The 20,043-nt window shown below is 66.3% G+C and overlaps 2 protein-coding genes and 1 long non-coding RNA gene across 3 annotated transcripts; all 3 read left to right on the top strand.

Moving 5' to 3' along the window:
* Positions 1-1,185: 1,185 nt before the first annotated feature.
* LOC135326569 (uncharacterized) lies at positions 1,186-11,660 on the top strand. Its single transcript, XM_064504384.1, has 19 exons — positions 1,186-1,210; positions 3,052-3,191; positions 3,396-3,518; positions 3,980-4,145; positions 4,566-4,664; positions 5,118-5,269; positions 5,477-5,620; positions 6,109-6,201; positions 7,562-7,681; positions 8,261-8,368; positions 8,558-8,717; positions 8,823-8,863; positions 9,154-9,295; positions 9,890-9,942; positions 10,218-10,325; positions 10,485-10,604; positions 10,809-10,931; positions 11,113-11,265; positions 11,511-11,660. The coding sequence occupies exons 1-19, from the start codon at positions 1,186-1,188 to the stop codon at positions 11,658-11,660; spliced, it is 2,220 nt and encodes a 739-aa protein (XP_064360454.1).
* On the top strand, positions 6,481-7,280 carry LOC135326579 (uncharacterized). Its single transcript, XR_010386904.1, has 3 exons — positions 6,481-6,547; positions 6,640-6,753; positions 7,213-7,280. It is a non-coding gene; the product is annotated as an uncharacterized LOC135326579 (long non-coding RNA).
* A 3,074-nt stretch (positions 11,661-14,734) lies between the features above and the next one.
* On the top strand, positions 14,735-15,845 carry LOC135326585 (maestro heat-like repeat-containing protein family member 2B). The gene is made up of 3 exons (XM_064504395.1): positions 14,735-14,849; positions 15,064-15,226; positions 15,484-15,845. The coding sequence occupies exons 1-3, from the start codon at positions 14,737-14,739 to the stop codon at positions 15,679-15,681; spliced, it is 474 nt and encodes a 157-aa protein (XP_064360465.1). The 5' UTR covers positions 14,735-14,736; the 3' UTR covers positions 15,682-15,845.
* Positions 15,846-20,043: the final 4,198 nt, after the last annotated feature.

The raw sequence follows: 20,043 nt of genomic DNA, 5'->3' as shown, positions 1-20,043 counted from the left end.
TGCTCTCAGGGTAGACACCCCTTGTCCTCTGCAGAAAGATGGGAGCTGCTTGGCCATACTTGAGGGCTGCCTTTCTCTCTGTCAGCAGAGCCCCCAGACTGCAGAAATGCAACCAGTAAATGAAGACTAGGATGCTGTTGCAGAGCATCTGACACCAGCTTTTATTTGCCCTCCACCAGAGTGACTCAGTGCTGCTGCATTGGGAGAGGTGTTGATGTTCTTGGCTGGCTGTGGCAATGGAGTTAGACTTTGCAGTCAGTGTGGAGTAAGAGCTTAGGCCTGGATCCAGTCAGGCCATGCCAGCAGGGATTTTATAGTCAGCTAAATAAATGGACTGTTGGCATGGGGGCCTATGTGCCCAGACCCTCAGTACTCCTGATCTGCAGGGTCTGTCTTCTGCTGAAATTTTCTCCTGTCCAATAAAGGGGAACTTAGGTTTTCCTGTACAATGAGAGCTGACAGGAGCTTTCCTTTGAGATCTGAGCTGTCTCTCCTTCCCCTGACCCCCTGTTCTTCTGACTGTCACAGGTGTGAGGTCTCCAGTTCTGGGTTCAGCTTTGTGCTCCTTGGAGAGGGAGTGCAAACCTTGGTGGAGGAAGCAGAGGGAATGACACAGACAGGCGTGTACCCAGGTGACAAGCCTGCAGCAGGCTCCTTTTTGGAGACAGGCAGGCAAAGAGGCAGAGGAGAGAAAAGGGCGAAGCAGCCCCCTTGAGAGCAGTCGCCTCTGGCTGTGGGGCTGGGAGGTGCTGCTGAGGCCAGGTCAGTGCCCAGCCCCCTTGGAGGAAACGCAGTGTGTGGGAGTGATGGAGGGAGATGGGGAAAGGGGGCAGTGTTGGGGGCCTGTTGGGGTCCTTTGCCTGCTGCCCTCTCTGGCCCCCTGCCCTGAGTGGGGGTGGCCCTGGGGCAGGGCCCTTATTGGCTGGCAGCCCCTTGTGATGGGCAGGGGCGTGTGCTGGGGCAAGCCTTGATTGGCCAGCAGCCCTTTGTGATGGGCAGGGGCATGTCCCCAAGTGGCCCTCATTGGTCTGGGCCCTCTGTGATGTAGGCGGGCGTGTCCGGGGCAGGCCCTCATTGGCCGCAGAGCTCTGTGGCGGTGAGGGTGGCGCGCAGGAGCGGGTCCCCGCGGTCCCGCTCTGTCCTTAGGCAGGGCTGGCGCAGCAGCGCTGTCCCTGGCCCGGCGCCATGAGGAGACTCCGGGCGCTCCGAGGTGAGGGGCTGGGGCAGGGCTGGGCCAGGGCTGCAGGAGATCCCCAGCGCGAACCCCTGGTGCTCGGCACCGCTGAGCAGGGCTGGCCATTTCTGATGCTGCGAGAGCTCCCCCGAACCCTGCAACTGCACCAGCTCCTCAGCAGAAAGCCTCCTCCTCGCTCCCATGCAGCTCCCTCCAGGCTCTTGTTTCACGGGCTTTCCACCCAAGGAGCTAATGGGCCCCGACCGTGATGCAGATGGGAAATGGAGAAAACTGTGCAGAGCTGTTGGTCTGCTTTGCCCTGACACACAGCAGTGCAGGGGACTTGGATGCTGCCTCATGAGGAGTCAGGCCTGACGGGCCTGGTAGCTCTGAGGGCGTCCACCTTGTTTTGGTAGCAGAGGCCCCCTGGTTCCAAACCCAGCAGGCTCTGGGCGTTATGCTCGCAGGATAACCAAGGGGGGATGGGACCTCTGTGCTTTGGAGTCTAAGCTGCGGCTCAAAGCAGGACCCATGAGAGCAGGCTGCCCAGGGCCTTGTCTGCTCATGGTGTGAGCATCTCTGAGGATGGAGATCCCACAGCCTCCCTGGGTGCCTCTTCTGGTGTTTGACCACCTTCACAGAATCACAGACTGGTTGAGGTTGGAAGGGACCTCTGCAGATCATCTAGTCCAACCCCTCTGCTCAAGCAGCGTCACCTAGAGCACCTGGCCCAGGATCGTGTCCAGACAGCTTTTGAATATCTCCAAGGATGGAGACTCCATAACCTCTCTGGGCAACCTGTTCCGGTGCTCGGTTACCCTTGCAGTAAAGAAGTTTTTCCTCGTGTTCAGACGGAGCTTCATGTGTTTCAGTTGGTGCCTGTTGCCTCTAGTCCTGTCCCCGGGTGCCACTGAGAAGAGTCTGGCCCCATCTTCTTTGCACCCTCCCTTCGGATACTGATACACATGGATAAGATCCGCTGCTGAGTCTTCTCTTCTCCAGGCTGGACAGGCCCAGCTCTGTCAGTCTCTTCTCATAGGAGAGATGCTCCAGTCCCTTCCTCACCTTAGTAGCCCTGTGCTGGACTCTCTCCAGTAGCTCCATGTCTCTCTTGTCCAGGGAGCCCAGAACTGGACCCAGTCCTCCAGATGTGGCCTCACCAGGGCTGAGTAGGGGGAGGATGCCCTCCCTTGACCCGCTGGCAATGCTCTTCCTAATGAGGCCCAGGATACCATGGGCCTTCTTGGCCACAAGGGCACGTTGCTGGCTCGTGGTCAGCTTGTCCACCGGGGCCATGAAAGCCTTCTCTGCAGAGCTGCTTTCCAGCAGGTCAGCCCCAAACCTTCATGGGAAATAGCGTTTCTAATAGTTAATCAGGATTTCTCATGTTCCAACTTGTTCCTGTTGCCTCTCATCCCGTCACGGTACATTTCTGAGAAGAGTTTTGCTCCGTCTTCTCTGTGTCCCCCATTAGGTAGCTGCAGGCAGCAATACACTGGTCTCCCTTCCCCTTCTCCAGGCTGACCCAAGCCAGCTCTCTGAGCCTTCCCTCGCTTCTCATGTGCTCCAGTCCCCAGCCATCCTGATGACTCTCTTCTGGACTCACTCCACTATATCACAGCATTGTAGCTTATCTGTCTTTTACTGAGGAGCCTGGACTGGACCAGCATCCAGGGGTGGTCTCGCTAGTGCTGCACAGAGGGGAGGAGTCCCTGCCTTTGCCCTGCTGGCTGCCCGCCTGCTGATACAGCCCTGGCTGCAGTGTTAGTGCTGAGGGAAAGGATTTCTCTGCAGGCTGAGGAGACGTTTGCCCCGAAACAGCGCAGGCAGCTGAGGCCAGCAGAGCTGGTGATGATCCTCTGGGTCTCTCCTTGCAGGTCTCTTCACTTGTGGAGGTTGCTGGTCCCGGCCTCCCGTTCGGGAGGATGGAGGCAGGGCGGCAGAGTCCGTCCCTGCAGCCGTCCCCACCTTTGCTGAGCGAGTGGCTTCTCTGTCAAACCGCCTGCAAGATGAGGAGGTGAGGCGGGGGCGTCGCGCTGTGCCGGGCGTGGGTTTGCAGGCGCCCGGCAGGGCCCTGGTTTCCCGAGGGCGCCGCCGCCCTCCTGCGACCCGCGCGTGCTGCAAACGCTGCTGCTGGTGGGGCCGGTGTCCCCAGCTCTGGGGCTCCCTGGCAATAAGGAAAAGCAAGGCCAAGCTCTTCCCTTCTGGGCTGTGTCCCCAGGGTGACAGAGCGGACACCTACAGAGAGCTGGAGAGAGTCCTGCAGGGCGATGACGGCCGCGTGCAGAGTGCTGTCCTGGCCAGAGTGATCGCAGCAGCCTCGAGGGACATGAGAGCGGCGCAGGTGAGCTGCTCCTCTCTGAAGGCAGCCAGAGGCGCCTGGCTAGAGCCGGGTTTGGTAAAATGTAGGAGGGCTCTGAGGACCCGTGTCTAGCACTAAGCCCTGTCAGAGGCTCCCAGACCCCCTGTGACAGCTCCTTCCCCGCGGATGCGGCTCCGTGATAGAAAAGGCCGTATCCAGCCCCGCTGCAGAGGGAGCGCAGAGCAGAGCAGCTGCCTGTGCCAGCAGCGCCTGCACCCAGGGCTGGTGGCGGAGCTGGGACGTGCAGGGCCACGATTTCTGCACCAGCAAGTGTTTCCTGGAGGCAAAGGCCTTGGGGACTCATCACTGCAGTGGATTTGGGGGGCGATACCTGGAGCTGTGCGGGGAGGTGGCCAAGGCAGGAACCGAGAGCTGGAGGCAGGAGGTCGCTGCCGGCGCCTTCAGCCTTTCTCCTGCTGAGGGAGGTTCATGGCTCTTGCCAGGGTGTGACGGAGGATGTGCAGATGGCCGCCAGCGACGTCCTGGTGGCTCTGGCCCGCTCCCACTTCGACAGCGTCATGTACGAGCTGCAGTGCCGCCTGAGGGCCCTGGGAGAGATCTCCGAGGACCTCGTGTTCATCACCTTGGGCAAGCTGGCCAGCAGCTACGGTAGGGCCCCTCGGCCTCCGGCTCGGGGCTGTGGTCTGCGGTACCCGGGAGAAGGGATCTTCCCCGATCTCCCCAAAATGTTCCATGCTGAACCGGAGGCTGCAAGGTTTCGGTTCCCCTCGCTGGCTGCTGGGGCTGGCTTTGCCCCTGCCGCCCTCCCAGGCCCCCCGAATGGCTGCCCCGCTCCCCACTTGGGGCAGGCACCAGCACCCCATCGAGTCCCACCAAGCCGTCCCCATGCCGGGGCCTGCCCCAGCCCCTGGGGCAGCTCTGGTGCCCCCCTGGCCCCCCCGGCGCGTCCCCAGGGGCCCGGCAGCCTGGGGGCTCCCCCCGCCGTGCTGCCCCGGGGCTCCCCCGCGCGCTGCCCCGGCTCCCCGTGACGGCGTGCCTCTCTGTGCCTCTGCCCTGCCCTCTCCGCAGCCCTGCGGTGCGTCCCCTTCGTGGGCATGACGCTCTTCGCCCTGCGCACGATGCTGAGCCAGGTGGGGAGCAGCCGGACCCTGCGCGCCGTCTGCAGCGGTGAGTGTCGGCCCCGCGGGCAGGGGCAGGGCCGGGGCAGCCTCGGCGCCTCTGCTGCTGCGTTTTGCTCCCGGTGCGACCTGCCGAGCTCTGAGCTCTGCCCCGGCTCCCTCCCGCCTGCTGCGTGCAGGGCGGGCTGGTTTTGGGGGGTTTCGGGAGAGAGGGCGAGTGTTTGGGACGGCTGGGGCAGGGACGCAGCGAGAAGCGCAGGAGGGGAACACGGCTGGGAGGAGGAGGAGGAGGAGGTGTGATGGGGAGGAGGAGAGCAACAGCGCAGCGTTTCCATCAGGGCATCTCCGAGCACCGCACGGCTTGTGCCTGGGGCCGGACCCGGTCTCGGATGGAGCCGCGGCGAGCGGGGGGCTGCGGCTGAGGGCAGGCTGGGGCGGCAGAGCAAGGTCCCGTCCCCGCCGCAGGCTCTGCCCTGATCCTTCTGCCCTTCTCTCGCCGCAGTCCTGGAGCAGTGGTCGAAGGCCGTGAACACCTACCTGGGCGCCTGGGAGCAATGCAGCTTCCCGCGCATGGGGCAGGCCCAGTTCTGCAGCAGCGTTTCCCCGGTCTTTTGCCACGTGGTGGGGAGCTGGCTGGGCTGCGAGGAGGAGGAGGTGAGAGGGGCTGCCGTGCCGGCCCCGCGACTCCGGGGGCCTTTGGGCAGGGCCGGGGGGGCCGGGGTGGGGACGTGCCCTCTCCTCTGGAGCAAGGCCTTCTCCTCCAGGGGAGCAGGGCACTGCCTCTCCGTGGGGAGGGCAGACCGTGTCGGGGTGGAAGGACGTTGGGCCCCGCTGAAGAGCGTCTCGCTGCCCTCCCTGCAGGCCAAGCAGGCCGTCCTGGGGGCGATGGCTGCCATGATGGGCCTCCTTGTGCGCGAGGAAGAGCACCGCGAGCGCGTGTGGGAGCAGCTCCCCTGGCTCCTGGGCCAGTATCAGCAGGTCCAGGACACTTTCCGGGTGACCAAGGTGAGGCGTTATGTGGGGCATGGTGAGGCTGTGGGGTCTGTGCGTGTGCTGTGAGATGTTGGGGGTCTGTGGGGTGTCTGGAGGAGCTGGGACCCCTTGAGAAGAAAGGGGGAGAGCAGGGGAGGCTTGAGGCCTGCTGGGCTTCTCGGGCAGCGCCAGAGCAGCCCAGGTGGGGCCGAGAGGGAGCTGAGCATCCCCGGGGCCGACCTCCTTGGGAAGGGAGGCCTCGACCCCTGTCCCTGGGGCGTCGTGCGCGCGAAGGGCTCTGCTCTAATGCCCGGGCACCATCCAGCCCTGTCTGGCGGGGAGGGGAGGTGTGAGGGGTGCGAAGTGTGGGGAAGCATCATCAGAGGGGCTCTGTGCAGAGGAGAGGCCCTCTAAGGCTGCTGCTGGGAGGGAAGGACACACGAGAAACCCCGTGCGGGAGGGGTTAAGACGTTGCTTTAGGTGACAGTCCCGCTCTTCTTCCCGCCCCCGTTCCCTTGCAGGCTCTGAGTTATTTCCTGGAGATTTTGGGGGAAGTGCAGATCCCCATCCCCCAGGACGAGGTCCAGGCCGTCGGCACCGCTGTGCACCACCAGGTAAGGGCAGCCTGACCCCGTACCGCTTGCGCTGGGTGCAGCAGACCTGACCCACGGGGACAGGAAGGTCCTGCTGGACGGCCGGGCAGAGCGTCCTTGCGGCGGGACCTACCTTAAGGCCAGGTCTGTGCAGATATTTGGGGGTCACCTCCCATGCTGGGGTCTAGAGGCTGCTGTAGCCAAAGCCCCCAGGGAGACGAGAGTGGAGGAAGCAGTTTCTTTTCAGTCCCCCCGGACCTGATGCTCTTCTCTCTAAAGCGCCCCTTGTTCCCACAGCTCAGTGATGGGAGCAAGCAGCACAGCGGGGAGCACCGGTCGGAGCTGTCCTCCTGCGTCCTGCTGCTGGGTGAGGGGAGGAGACTCCGCGTGACACCGCTGTGCCCTTGCTGCTCTCTCCCGAACCTCTGGCTAACGCAGAGCGCGACTTTTCCCTCGCAGCCCGAGTTTGCCCTGAGGACACGGTGGCCTTTCTGCGCTCGCAGCTGGGGAGTGGGAGCGAGGCCGCTCACGTGGTGTCCTTGGATCTGCTCAGAGCCCTGGTGCGCCCCACAGGTCAGTGCCGCGGGGCGCAGCGAGGCTGGCCAGGGGTTTGGGCTGCCGGGCTGGGGGCAGGCACGACTGCAAGTGATGCACAAACACCCGAAACGAGCTGCAAAGTGCGTGTTCCCCAGCTGAGCTGCTGCGCGGCTGCAGGGACAGGGATGAGATGAGGCAGCTGTAAATGGCGACGCACCGGTGACGGTGCTGAACACTCGGTGATGGGGCAGAGACATGAGCTACATGTACCCGTTGTATTTCTGGAGCACTCCGTGTTGTTAAAACAGTTGGTCCCATCACCCAGCTGTGACTGTAAATGGAGTCACTGGGGGACTCTGCTGCTTCCTCGGCCGTCACAGTCTTGTCCTGGGTTTTCTGTGCTGCTCGTGTGTGAGCGAGCTGGGAGCTTTGCCAGCTCCCTGCTGAAATGAGGGCTCTGCCTGAGCGCCCGCCTCTCCCCATCTTTTCCAGCAGCAGAGAGAGGCCAGAGCCTGCCCCTGCTCGTGCAGGCGGTGCGCTGCGCGCTGGGAGACCCCAGCAGGAAGGTGAGCTGGTTGGCGCGGGGCGGCACCGCGGTGGGCGTCAGAGAAAGCTTTTGCTCGGGGCAGAGCCTGGCCAGCCCCTGGCAGGGCTGCTGTTGGGGGTCGAGCCTAGAGGAGCGTTTCCCCATGGAAATGTTGCTGCGTGGCAGTGGCTGTGGGAGCAGAAGGGCCTCCTGCACCCCCATGGTCTCCCCGCGGGGCACAGGGGCTGCATGGGTGCGAAGGCGTCTGCCCCTGGGCTTTTGAGCAGAGGGGGGTAACTGCAATGTGCTCCGTGGCAGGTGGCGAGGGCAGTTCTGCGCTTCACCAAGGAGCTGCTCAGCTGCAGCGTCCAGAGCTGCTCGGCCTGGGATCTGGTGGCCCACGTCTTCGCCACGTTCAGCCAGGCCTCCGGCAGATTGGTGAGGGCAGAGCGTGACGCTTCGGCTTTGCTGTGTGCCTGGGGTGTCCTGGAAATGGGGAGCCCCCCCAGCAGGGCTGCAGTCCCCGGTGCAGAGGGCTGAGCGGCATCCCCACCGCCGTTCCTGGGGGGATCTCGGAGGAGGCCGGGGGAGTGCTTTGGCCTCCCACCAGCATGTAACAAACCCGACTGCGGCGCTGCCTGGGCCGTGACTCCGCTGGGCCGTGCGTGCTGCCGTTTCAGCGCTGTCACTGAGTACAGCCCCGCCGCAGGGCAACCTCCTTGCATCGGCTTGGTGCCACTGCGGCATCACTTGGGCCCTGGAGGAGCTCGTAATCCCGACACCCCGACTAACGACGCTGGCGACCGCCCCAAGGAGCAGCGGGTCTCCCTGGTCGCAGCCTGTTTAGTGCTTCCTTCACCTGGGATCTGGCCCCTCCTGTGGGACTTTCTGCTCTCTCCTGCCTCCGGAGATGGGGGCTCCCGGGGGAGCATCCCAGCAGCGCTGGGTGGTTCATGCTTCACCTCCCATCTCAGGGACAGGGGCTGATGCTGGTGTTGTCCCAACTGTGTCTTGCAGGCGCAGGGAAAGCTGTCTCAAGCAGAAGCGCAGGAAGCAGCAGATCTTCAAGCCCTGTGCTTGGACATCCTGCGCTCCCTGGATGTCTCCGTCCGGGGGATGACCAAAGTAAGTCGTCCTGCGCCCTGCTGCTGCCTCCCTGCCCCACTCTCCCCAAAGTGCTCCCCGAGCAGCCCCTTAGGCGCACAAGGTGAGTGGGAATGCAGAGCGTCGTTTCCATCTCAGAGCTAAAACGAGCTCGAGCTGGCACGGAGGTGGGAGCCGCGACGTGCTGAATGGCCTCGTTCTTCCCTGCAGCTCCTGTGGCCGCGGCTCCTGCAGTACGTGGTGCCAGCCCAGTACACGGGCACATTGGTGCCGCTCTGCCGGTGCCTGCGAGAGCTGGCCGAGAGCCGGGGGAGAGCAGGGGCCGAGGACGGAGAGGAGGAGCCCGATGTCGTGGCCTCCCGGGAGCGAGGTAGGAAGCCGAAACTCTCGCCGTGTGCCGTGTCGGGCTGTGCCAGGGCCAGGGCAGGGTATGGTGGGTCGTGCCGCTCTCACCGGCCTTTCTGTCTCCTCACAGCCAAGCTGCCAAGGCCGCAGGCCCTGCTGGCTCGCCTGCTGGTGAGTAGCGGCCCTGGGGAAAGCGCTTTCGGGGGCTGGAGGTGACGGGAGAGGTCGGGGCAGAGCTGCGTCGCAGGCCGGGGCCGGCAGCCTGCGGGGAGGAAGAGGCGTGCGAGAGCGAGTCGGAGCCTCCCCGGCCCCGCGGGACCCTGCTGCTGCACGGGGGAGAAGCCGGCGGCACCGGGGAGAAGCTCCCGGCTCGGCCGGGGCCGGGCAACCGCCCTCCCTGCGGGGAGAAGCTGCGGCTCCTCCGGCCGCCCCGAGCCCAGGTCTCGCCTGCCCTCTCCCAGGTGGTTGCGGCGGCTCCTCACGCCGGCGGCGGCTGCGGCGTCGCTGCCCTGCGGCTGCTGCAGGCCCTGTCCGCAGAGATCCACGGCGCCGTGGGGATGGTGTGGGCCGTGAAGATCCCCTTCCTGCTGCAGTGCCTGGAAGGTAACGTGCCGTCGGGGAGGAGGCGGCTGGAGAGGCCGAAGGGGAGGCAGGAAAAGGCAGCGTCCAGGCGTGAGGGAGGGGAATTGGCCCTGGGTTTCTCAGCGCCGGCTCTGCAGCCATTGCCCTTCCAGGGAGCAGCGCTGACGCCCAGGAGCAGTTTATCTGGGGGACGGGGCCTTTCTTGCCCGTCACTGCCAGGAGCAGGTGTTGCAGCACCCCGGCGTCCTCGCTGGGTGGGTGTTTGGGAGGGCTGGACTCGGTGCTCCTGGGGGTGGGTGAAACGTGTCCTGGTGCAAATGTGTGTGCGTGGTCCGAGCCCTCGTGTGAGGGCCTGGTTTGCTCTGGGAGCTGCAGTCGAGCGATGGGGACTGGGAGCGGCGGGTGTGTGGCTGAGCTGAGTCCGTGCCCCTGTCCCCCGTCCCCAGGGTCCGTCAGGTGTCCTGGGCCTGGCCAAGAGTTTGGCATCAGGGCTTGAGCCTCGCGGCTTGGGCCCCTTCTGGCGTGGGAGCCAGAGGGTGTTTGAGTGCCAAGGAGCCCCCGGGCTCTTCTGTGGCGCTAAGTAACACGGAGGGTTTTCTTGCTCCGGCTTTGTAGGGCAAAGCGAGAGCTGCCTGGACTCTGCCGAGTGGGAGCAGCTCCTGCTTAAGGTACAGCACTGCTGCGAGGGCAGCAGCTACCGGTGGGAAAGGGGGGGAAGGTGTGGGTGGAAAGGTAACCAGGAGCAGGGGAGCCCTGAGCAGGGAAATGCCAGTTTTGTTCAGAAAACAGGAAACACGGGAAAGACCCCCTGCAAAGGCCCTGAGGATTTTGTTTTGCAAACAGCTGTGGATCACAGAGGGTCATGTCGTGTTGTGCCGTGTCCCGTCGTTGCACATTGTGACCTGCTCTGCGGGGGCTTTGCCTCAACTTGTGTTTCCCCTAGTTCCTGAGGACGTCTCTGGAGACGATCGAGAGCCAGGCCTGGACCATGGGCCTGAGCTTGGAGCTCAGCCAGCAGACGGGCAGCTACCCCCGGCTGTCCCGGAAGCAGGTGGGTCCCTGCCGAGGCCTCGTTTCTGCGGGAGCCGAGCTGGACGGCCGGGCGCCGCGGCCAGCTCAGCCGTGCCTGGTGCGGGCTGGTGCGTCGCAGCCCGGCTCTGTGCCGCCAGGCTGTGCGTGACCACGTCTGGGGCGGCCGCTTGTCTTTCAGGCCTTCCTGTATAAAGCTGTCGGGGTGTCCCTGGCAGCGTGTCAGCATGTCCCCTATGTCCGCGGGGAAATGAAGAAGTATCTCTCAAGGACAAATTACTTGGAGGCGTCTGAGAGAGAGGTGAGTTTCCTCTTCTCCCCTTGCTTTCCCCGGAGCCCCTCGGTATTTCCAGGGGAGCGGTGATCTCTCCGAGCAGAGCGCTGCAGGCTCTTCTCATTTCCTTGTCGCTGCTGTTTCCGTCGGACGATATCGCGAGTGTCGCTCGGAGCTTGCCGTGGCTGAGTGTCGGCCAGAGGCCGCCTCACCCTTTCTCTTGTGTTGCAGGCAATGATTTCTGTTTTGGGCGGCTCTGCCGAGAGCCACTTCCACCTTGCCTTGGAGGTGGTGCAGGAGTTTGGGGCGTCCATGGAGGAAAGACCAGTGTCTGGGGCTTTCAAACGCCTGAAGGTAAAGGATGCCGGGCGTCTTGGCTCGTTTTTCCTCTGCTTTATTTTCACTTGTAAACCAGTAGCAGCCCAGGGGTGGCTGCTGCGTGGAAAGCGGGGCAGCTCCTTCGCCGGGAGGCAGCGGGAGCTGGGGCCCGACGGAGGCGCCGGGCTGACGTCTCGTGGCTTCTCCCACGGCGCAGGAATACCACCAGGGGAAGAGAGCGGGGAGGCACATGGCCCTCGTGCTGGCCTACGGCCAGATCGCGCTCTGCGCCCCCCCGGAGCAGCTCCTGGCCCGCGTGGAGAGCGACGTCGTGGGGCGCATCCTGCAGCACTACCGCGCCAGCTGCCAGGTGGGTGCACGGGCGCAGGGCCGGCCACACAGACCTGGGTCTTCCCTGAAGCTCCTGCGAGCGCCGACTCCTCCCAGCGCCCCAGGGGCGGTTGTGGCCCGCCTGCGCTGGCGGAGGGGGACGCGGCAGCCCTGGTTCGTCCCTGCTGCCCTGCGGGGTCTGCGCGCTCCGGGGCCGTTGCTGCGTGTCCTGCGTCTGTGCGCCTTGGTTCACTGCCTCTCACTCCACCGCCTTTCCCCTTCCAGGTGCTGGGCTTCTCCTTCTCCACCAAGGTAAGTCCTGCCCCCCGGGGCCTTGCTCGCTGCCCTTCCCGCACCCCTTTCCCATCGCAGGCGTGCCGGACTCGCCCTCCCGCTCCCCAGGCCGGGGGCCGGGGGTCTCCTTGCGGTAGGTAGCCGGGAAAGCTCATGCCTTCGCGGGGGGAGCTTCTTCCTGGGAGGGGAGAGGAGGTTTCCTTCCTGCGACCCGTGTGCCGAGCCGAGGCTCTAGGCAGACGCAGTTGCCCTTGTGCGCTGTGCTCTGGGGCTGGACTGCCCGCCGTGTTCCTCGTTGAGCCCTCGGCGCTGTGAGGAGTTCCTCACCGGTGCCGCCGTGTTTCTCTGTGCCGGGACGCAGGACATGCAGCTCAAGCTGGCGCTGATCCGGAGCGTCACCGAGGTCAGCCGGGCCGTGCAGGTGGCGGGGGGCTCCCGCGGCGTGGAGCTCTGCCACAAACGGGAGCTGCTGGACACCCTGCTGGTGAGTGCCGGGGCCGGGACGGTGCCGCCGGGGAGGTTGGGGCCGAGCCCCGAGGCCGGTCGCCCCGAGGCGCGATGCTCTGCCTTGGCCGCGCGCGACCTCTGGAGCGCCCTGAGCCTGGTCCCGGCGGGAGGGCTCTCGGCGGCTGCCCGCTGCCCACTGTGCGCGTGTCTCTGTGACCTGCAGGGCTTCGTGCAGGGGGAGCCCCGGGATCGCCTGGCGTCCCCCGTGCGCCAGGAAGCGTTTGTGGCCGTGGGGCACTTGAGGTAGGGTCTTTGCGCCGGGGCTGCGGGGGGGTGTCATCTGAGCCGCTGCTCTGGGCAGTGGTAGTGAGACTCGTGTGTGTTTCCCTCTTTCTCTGCCAGCAAACTGAAGCCATCGCTGAGCCGGGAGGAAAACCGCGACCTCCTGGATCAGTGTGTGCAGAGCGTGATGCCCCTGCCTGCCCTGGAGCCGGCAGAAGAGGAGGGGGCGACAGCGGCAGACGCTCTGCACGTGCAGGTACCTGCCGGCCCTTCTCTGCCGGCCTCTCCGGGGATCCCCCAGCAGCACGCGCTGCGCTCTGCCCCCTCCGGCTCTGCTGGGCGTCTCCGAGTGCGGCCCAACGCCCGTCCTTCTCCGCTCTCAGGGTCTGCACGCGCGGACCATGGGGGCTCTTGGCGAGCTGGTGACGGCCCTGCTGGAGGAAGACCTCAGCTCGGACTGGCTCGCGGAGATGCTGCACGTGAGTGTCCGTGGGGAGACGGGGAAGGCATCACCAGTGCCGGGTGCGTGGGGAGAGCTGGGCTGTGGAGGCGGCAGGGTCAGCGCGAGGTGGCCGTGGGGCACGTCTGCGCCAGATGTCCTCCATGAGTGGCTGATGGGGACGCAAGAGGCTGCGCTGCCAGCTGCTGAAGCGCCAGCTCCTCGGCGGGACTCTGGGCGGGAGGGAGGCGTTTGGGGTGGCGGTGGGCAGGCCGGGATGGCCAGGGGGACTGTTGTGAGCCAGGTGTGCTGTTCCGCAGGTGCTGGAGTACTGGCTCACCTCGGCCAAGGAGTGGGAGCGGGAGAGGGCCCTGCAGGCCTGCGCCCAGCTGCTGGGTGCTTACGAGGAGCGATTTGAGCTCACGGTGAGAAGGGACCCCCCGTGTGCCATGTCCCCCCTCCCTGCTGGCTGCGGGCCCGGCTGGGAACTCTGCCCCACGCCGGGCGCTGGGTTTTGGGTCTCCTGGGCTGTGGGGCTGCACCGCTGCCTGCCCCGATGCCCTGCCACGGCTCGGGCGCCAGCACAGCCGGGAGAGGGAGATTGGCCGCCAGGGCTGCCTGCGACCCTCTCGTTGGCCTTGTGTTTCCCCAGGGAGAAACCTCTTTTGGGCTCTTTGGCTCCATGGTGGGACTGCTGGCGCCTTTCACCTGCGACTCGCTGGCCACGTCCCTCCAGCGGGCAGGGGCCTGCCTCGGCCACCTCCTCCGCATACAAGGTGAGGGCAGCCCCCTCCCGGCCTCAGCCGGCCCCCCGCGCCCCACGACTGCGCGGGGCCGGGCTCCGTTCTTCATTCCTCACGGCCCCTGGGCCAGAGGTGGGTCTCCGTCGCCATCGCCGCCCTTTTCTCCTGGTGCTCCCTGCAGGCAAGACGCTGGAGACGGGGGCCGAGGAGGACGAGGTGCAGCCTTTGTGCCAGCGCCTGAGCGCCCCAGACGCCGAGGCTCTGCTCCAGGCTTCCTCCAGACTCAGAAAGGTACCTGGCCCCACAGCGCGGGGGGAGCTGGTGCCCGGGCTCCTGTGCAGCTCCCTGCTTCGCTGCTGGGGCCCCGCTGCGTTTTGGGAGAGCCGCCACAACGGGCGCCCGGGGTTAGGGAGCAGCAAGCGGCTGTCGAGCGGCACAGAGCACGGCAGGCCCTGCCTGCACAGCTGCCCTGTAAAGCCCTGGCACCCTGCAGGCCTAGCGAACTGCCCCGCTGACCGCGCGCTCGAGTTTCCTCTCCTTTGTGAAGGGCCGGAGCAGACCTGCGACGTGGTCTCTCCCGTTTCTGATGTCTCCCCAGATCGTCTGCAAACACATCCCGCCAGCGCAGGCCACGGACTTCCTCTCTGCCGCCCTGGACGGGATGCTGTTGGCCAGGTCCGCGTGTGCTCAGGCAGCGGGCGAGTGGCTGCTCACCTTCCTGGAGACGTGCGGGGGACAGCTATTCACGGAGGTGAGAGACGCCTTTTCCCGGGGGCTCGGGCCTTCCCGCCTCTGCTGTTGCCGGGCACCTCGTGCAGGTGCCGGGGGCCAAAGCGCCGACCCTGGTGCGCAGCGCTGAGGGCTCTGTCGAATCCGAGTGCCGGCCGCCTCATCCCGGGGTGGTTCTTCGTCCGGTGACACTGACCCTGCTGGGCCAAACCCCGGTGGCTCCCACGACGGAGGCAGTTAGAGCTGAGGCACCCAAAGTGCCCAGTTGCTCCCTGGTTCTCAGGCACGATGCTCAGCCCTCCCAGCCCGAGAAGCCCGGGGTGGCTCCTCGGTGTCGCCCTCGGTGGGCAGCAGAGATGTGTCCCCATGGTGGTCCAGCATCCCCCCGCAGCTGCGCAGAGCCTTCTGGCTTTAGGGCTGGGTCCTGAGAAATGGTCGGGGAGCAGGAATTGCTCATGGGCCGAGTGGTGGTGCCTGGGCCGTGTGGGAGGAGAAAGAGAGGATGGAGACGACGGCTCTTTTGGTCTGCGCTCAGGTGCCAGAAATCCTGAGCATCATTTACGTCCGGATGCCGACCATGCAGCAGGACACCCTCCGACACTTCCTCTTGGAGGCGGTGTCCGTGCTCGCCCTCTACCACCCCGGGGCCGTCATCGACAGCCTGCTGCAGAAGCAGCTGCCCATGGACAGGTACGTGCACTGCCCCGGCCCCACGGGCAGGCAGGAGCCACCGCTGACGGGGCGAGGAGGAGCCAGCGGAGAAGCCAGTCCTGCTGCTCCGGGGGCAGAAAGCCTGATCGCGGCAAGAGCCGTCTTGGAGGCCAGGAGAGCGTTTGGCCCCTGCCGAGGGCGTCGCAGGTACCAGAGCCCGCGGGCTCACGGGGGAACTTCTGCTCCCTTGCAGTGACACCGAGGAGCTGTGGAGGGTCCTGGGGGGGAAATTCTTTGTGGACCACTTCCTGCGGGTCTTGATGGAAAAACTGAAGAACTCAGGAAGCGACCAGCCCAGGACCAGCTCTGCCAAGCCTGAGGCAGACGAGGAGGAGGCTGCGCTGGAGCCTCTCAAGGTACGTGCACCGGCTTCGTACCTGACTTCCCAAATCACCCTTCAGCCTGAGGGAGCTCCGTGCATGCTGCGAACCTCCCTGAGCCCCCCGGGCTGGTGCCGTGCTGGGCCCTTGGCAGTGCTGGCAGCTGAGAGCGTTTGCTGCTGCCAGGCTGCAGGGGAGTAAACTGCAGGCAGTGAAGGTCCCCGAGGTGGGCAGGGCACAGGTGGGAAAAGGCCTTGTTTGCACAGGCGGCTTTTGGTTGCATTTCTCTGCAGATGACCCGGGCCATCTCTGTGGTGGTGTCAGCGCTGCAGAGCCCGGAGGCTGTGCAGCGCCTGCTCCCGGAGCTGCTGCCGGTGCTGCTGAAGCAGATCAGCGCCACAGTGGGCAAGGAGATGCCATCTTCCCCACTCAGCACCCGGGGAAAGCTGTTCCTGAAGGGCCACACGAGCGATGACAATCCTTGCAGGTAGGAGCCAGGGGACGGAGACGCAGGGGCTGGGCTTGGGTCCCCGTCACTTTGATTCCCAGGGAGGAAGGTGCCCCAGGGAGACTTGTTTTTTCCCCTGGGCTCTATTTATTTTGGTTTGGGTTTGTCTGTTTGGTTGTAGTTCTTGTTTTATGAGTGTTGGTGTGCTGGTTCGTTTGGTCTCTGTTGGCGTGTTTGTGAGCCGACGGTCCCTAGGGTCCCTAGGCCAGGTTTCTTAGAGCTTGTCAGGCTTCAGGGTTGTGAGATGTCATTTCAGGGGTGTTTGCAGCTCCCTCGGTGAGGCTGAGCAGGAGTGAGGGAAGGCCTCGCCGGCGGCAGCGTTTCCTTAGCCTGTTGCCGTGACTGAGGCCTCGCTGCTCTCTTCTCGCCCAGGCTTTCCCTGGAGACCCTGGAGGTGGTGCTGCGCACGTGCCTCGATGGGAAATGGCTGTGGCTGCTGCGGAAGCAGGGCGCCTGGGCTGCCCTGGAAGACCCCCGGGCTCACCACGACGGCGTCTGCCTGCTGACCGGGTGAGAGCCCGAGGAGGCGCCTCGCTGCTCCGGGGTGGCCGCGACCCAGGAGGGGCTGGCGGGACCCTTCCCCTTGGCTCGGGCGTCTTGGAGGTGCCGAGCAGAGCCCGCGTGGGAGCGGGGGGATCTCGGGGGCCCGAGGCCGGGTGCCTCCCTGTGTAACCGCGCGTCGCCTGCCTGTGCTCTGCGTGCAGGGTGCTGCTCCGCGCCGGGACCATCTCGCTGCCCCTGGTGCTGGTGCTGACCCAGTGGCTGGACGCCCCCTCGGCCAACCTGCGGGTCATGGCCGCGGCTTTCTTTGCGGAGGTGAGGGAGAAGGTGGGAGAGGGAGGTTTAGGAGGGCTTTTCTCAGGATGCCAGCAAGAAGGTGCCGGCAGAAGGTGTCACATTCCTGACGGGAGCAGATCCCCCCTCGTAGCAGGTCTCTCAGGAGCTGCCCTTCCCTGGCCCCTGCCAGCCCCCCACCCACCCATGAGCACCCCCGGGCACAGGGCAGCACTGCCCTCAGCCTGGCCAAAGCCGCAGCCTGGGCTGGGCCCCAAGGAAAGCTGCCGGGCATGGGGGCAGTCAGCTGGGGCTGGTGGGGCTTCCTCATGCGGAGCCCGGGGCGGCTGCTGTTCCCGGGCCTGGTCTGCATCCGTCTCCGGGTGCCGACGGCCGGGTTGCTGTGCTGCAGCTGATGAAGGAGCCGGCGCTGCAGGAGTGGAGGTGCCTTCAGCCCATCGCGAGGGTCTTGCTGGAGAAGCTGCGGGACTCGAGCAGCACCGTGCGGCAGATGGCAGCGCGCGGCCTGGGCAACCTGGTCAGCGGAGCGCCGGAGAAGGTGAGAGGGGCTTTGCTCCGCACGAAACGTAGCCCCTGCGCGACCGGAGAAATGCCGGTGGGGGGATTAGAGAGTGGGCAGAGCAACAGAGGCAGCTGCGAGTCTTTGCCCCGAGGGCGCTCTGTTCTGGGGCATCAGCCGGGCTGCAGAGGGGACTGAGGTGCCGACGGGCCCCTCGGGCTGCGATGTGCTCGGGGGCTGCTTCTGAAAGCTTCAGCCCCTGGAGGCGACGGGGAAGAGGAGCGGTTAGAGGCAGGACTAGCGGGAGGCTCACGTGTGTGTCACGCTCGGCAGCTGCGAAAGCACAAGGGAGCCGTGCTGGAGGCGCTGCGGAGGGGCCTGGAGGACATGGCCGCAGCGGAGGTGGTGGCAGAGAGCCTGCTGGCGCTGGCGAAGGTGGTGACGGAGCTGAAGGGGAAGGCTGTGGGATCCACCTTCAGAGACATCGCCAGGGCCACAAAGGGGTTCTTCGATGCTGTGAGTGAGCGGTGGTGTCTGACGCCTGCTCGAAGGGTCCCTCGCGGGCTCATCCGAGAGGGGCGGCGTGGGCAGGGGCCGCTGCGGATCGGGAGGGTTCAGGGAAGACAGTTCTCTCTGGGGCAGGCGGAGGAGCTGCTGTTTGTGACCCCTGTGGGGGTCCTTTCTCCGGGCATTGTGCTCAACCGGCAGCACCCGGCTGTTGCAGAAACAGCTGTACGCGGCGTCCCAGTCGCCCACCAGAGGGCCGGGGTTTCTGGGTTGCAGGAGCAGGCGTCGCTGCGCTCGGCGGCCTTCACCCTGTACGGGGTGCTGGCCGCCTCTGCCACGAGGAGGTGGAGGTCTTTCTTCAGGGAGGAGCTGGGAAGCACGTGGGCCAGCCTCGTCCTGCACCTCCGGGACCCCGACCCGGGAGCCTCCATGGTAAGAGCCCCGGGGGGAAGCAAGAAGCGAAGCCAGGCAGCAGCCGCAGGGCCGTTGCTGCCGTTGCCGCCTGCTCGGCAGCTGCAGGGTCTCTGCAGAGCCTCCCCGAAAGCGTCCCCGCGCGGTCGCCCCTGCGCTGCCCAGGGTAGCGACTCCAGCACCCCGGCTCACCTCTCTTTGGCAGGCGTGCCAGGGCGCCCTGCGGCTGTGCGCCCCGTTTTTGGGGCTGCGGAGGGTGCGGCAGGGCCTCGCCGTCAACACCCGGCTGAGCGCGGCCGAGCTGCTGGGCGACATCTGCAGCCAGCTGGTGAGGAGCTGCGCGCCCGGGCGCGATGGGGCTGCGGGGCCCTCGCCGGCCCCGGGAGAGGGAGGGAGCGGGCGACACGCCGAGGGCGGCGGGGTTGTTTTGCGGCTGAGGAGGACAGCGTGTCCCGCGTCCCCCAGGCCCAGGAGAGCCCCGAGCACCAGGAGATGCTGTACGTCACCGCCAGGCGCTGCTTCCTGGGGAGCTGCGGGGAGCTGCAGGTTGCGGCCCTCGAGGTCACCGGTGAGTCGGAGCGGGCGCTCTCTGCGGCTGCTCCCCCCACGCCGCCGCTGTCCCCGTCTGCCCGGGCTGGGGGTCCCGGGGGCACTCTGACGTCGGTGTGTCGCCCTGATGTCGGTGTGTTGCTCTGTGCGCGCAGGGGTCCTCGTGGAGCACGCGGGCATCGAGTGGCTGACGAGGGAGGAAGTGATGCCGCTCTCAGCAAGTAGGTGACGGGGCCCTGGCGCCCCGGGCCTGGGGGTTTGGTGGAGTTTGGGCCCCGGCATGGCGGCGGCTGCGGGGCAGCATCGCCCTGCCGGGGAGGCTGGGCTGGTGCCGGGTGCGGCCCTGACGCCGCGGCCGGTGCCGTTGCAGCTCTGCGGGTGCTGCGGAGAGACAAGGACCCGCGGGTGCAGCAGGCGGCCGCTCGGCTGCTCCGGGACACCGGCCTCGAGCAGCCCCCGAGGCGGCGCTGAAATAAACCTCGCCGGGAACCTGCCGCAGCAGCCGGGGTGTTTCTGCGCCGGGGCCTGGGAGTCGCTTTGCCCCCCACCGCCCCCGTTTGCCACCGGGTCCCCGGGGCTCTGGCCAGGGCTGCTGTCCTGGGGCTGAAGGGGGCGGGGCCAGAGCTGGGGTGGGGCGGGGCTGAAGGCTGGGGCGGGGCTGGAACCAGGGGCGGAGCAGAACTGTGAGGTGGGTGGGGCCAGTGCCAGGGGCGGGGTGGAGCGAGGTGGGTTGGAGCCACGGGAGGGGCGGGGCCAGAGCAGTGGGCAGGGCCAGATCCAGTGTGGGGTGGAGCTGTGGGCAGGGACATGGGCAGGGCAGTCCTAAGTGGCCCCTTCCTGGCTCCTGCGCAGCTGCTCTGGCCCCCAGACCCGCGGGCGGGCAGTGGTGGTGGGCGGCGGCGGCGCTGGGTGTCCGGGACCCCCGGGCCTCCCCCTCCCCGGTGCAGGGCTCCCGCTTGCCGCAGCCTGGAGTCTGGGCCGTGTGCGGGGCGAGCGGGGCGGCTCCGGGGTGGGCACAGGGCAGGAGGCAGCTGCGGGCCAGGCCCGGTGCCGATGGGGCCCGGGCCCCGCGGTGGGGGAGCAGCCGCGCTCAGCCAGGTTTGGGCTGCAGGGCTGGTCGGGGCCGGTGCAGTGCAGTAAAGGCCGAGGGGTCGGAGCCCAGCGCCCGCCCGGCCCGGGCTGCCAGTGTCGCGGGGCTGGGCCCTGCCTGCAGGGAGCGGAGGGTCCCCCCGGCCCAGGGGCCTGGCTAACACCCCTGGTGCCGGGAGGGGAGGGCTGGTGCCTGGGGGCTGCGAAAGGGGCTCAGGGCACTGCTGTGGGGCTGGAAATGGGGGTGGTGCAGGGCTGGGAGGGGAGGGTGAAGGGGCGGTTTGGGGGGCTCAGTCTCCACCTCAGAGCCCCCAAATGAGCACCTGGAGCCTGTCTGGGAGCACCAGAAACGCAGTGCTTGGGGATGGAGGCTAAGTCCTGCATTTCTGGTGCTCCCAGACAGGCCCCGGGGGCTTGTTTGAGGGCTCCAAAATGGAGGCTCATCCTGTGAGTCTGGGGCTCAAGCCCAGGCTGCTGGGACTGGTCTTAGAGCTC

Source organism: Dromaius novaehollandiae, unplaced genomic scaffold (assembly GCF_036370855.1).
Source record: "Dromaius novaehollandiae isolate bDroNov1 unplaced genomic scaffold, bDroNov1.hap1 HAP1_SCAFFOLD_36, whole genome shotgun sequence".
NCBI classification, from domain to species: Eukaryota; Metazoa; Chordata; class Aves; order Casuariiformes; family Dromaiidae; genus Dromaius; species Dromaius novaehollandiae.
This window is presented reverse-complemented; position numbering and strand designations above follow the sequence as displayed.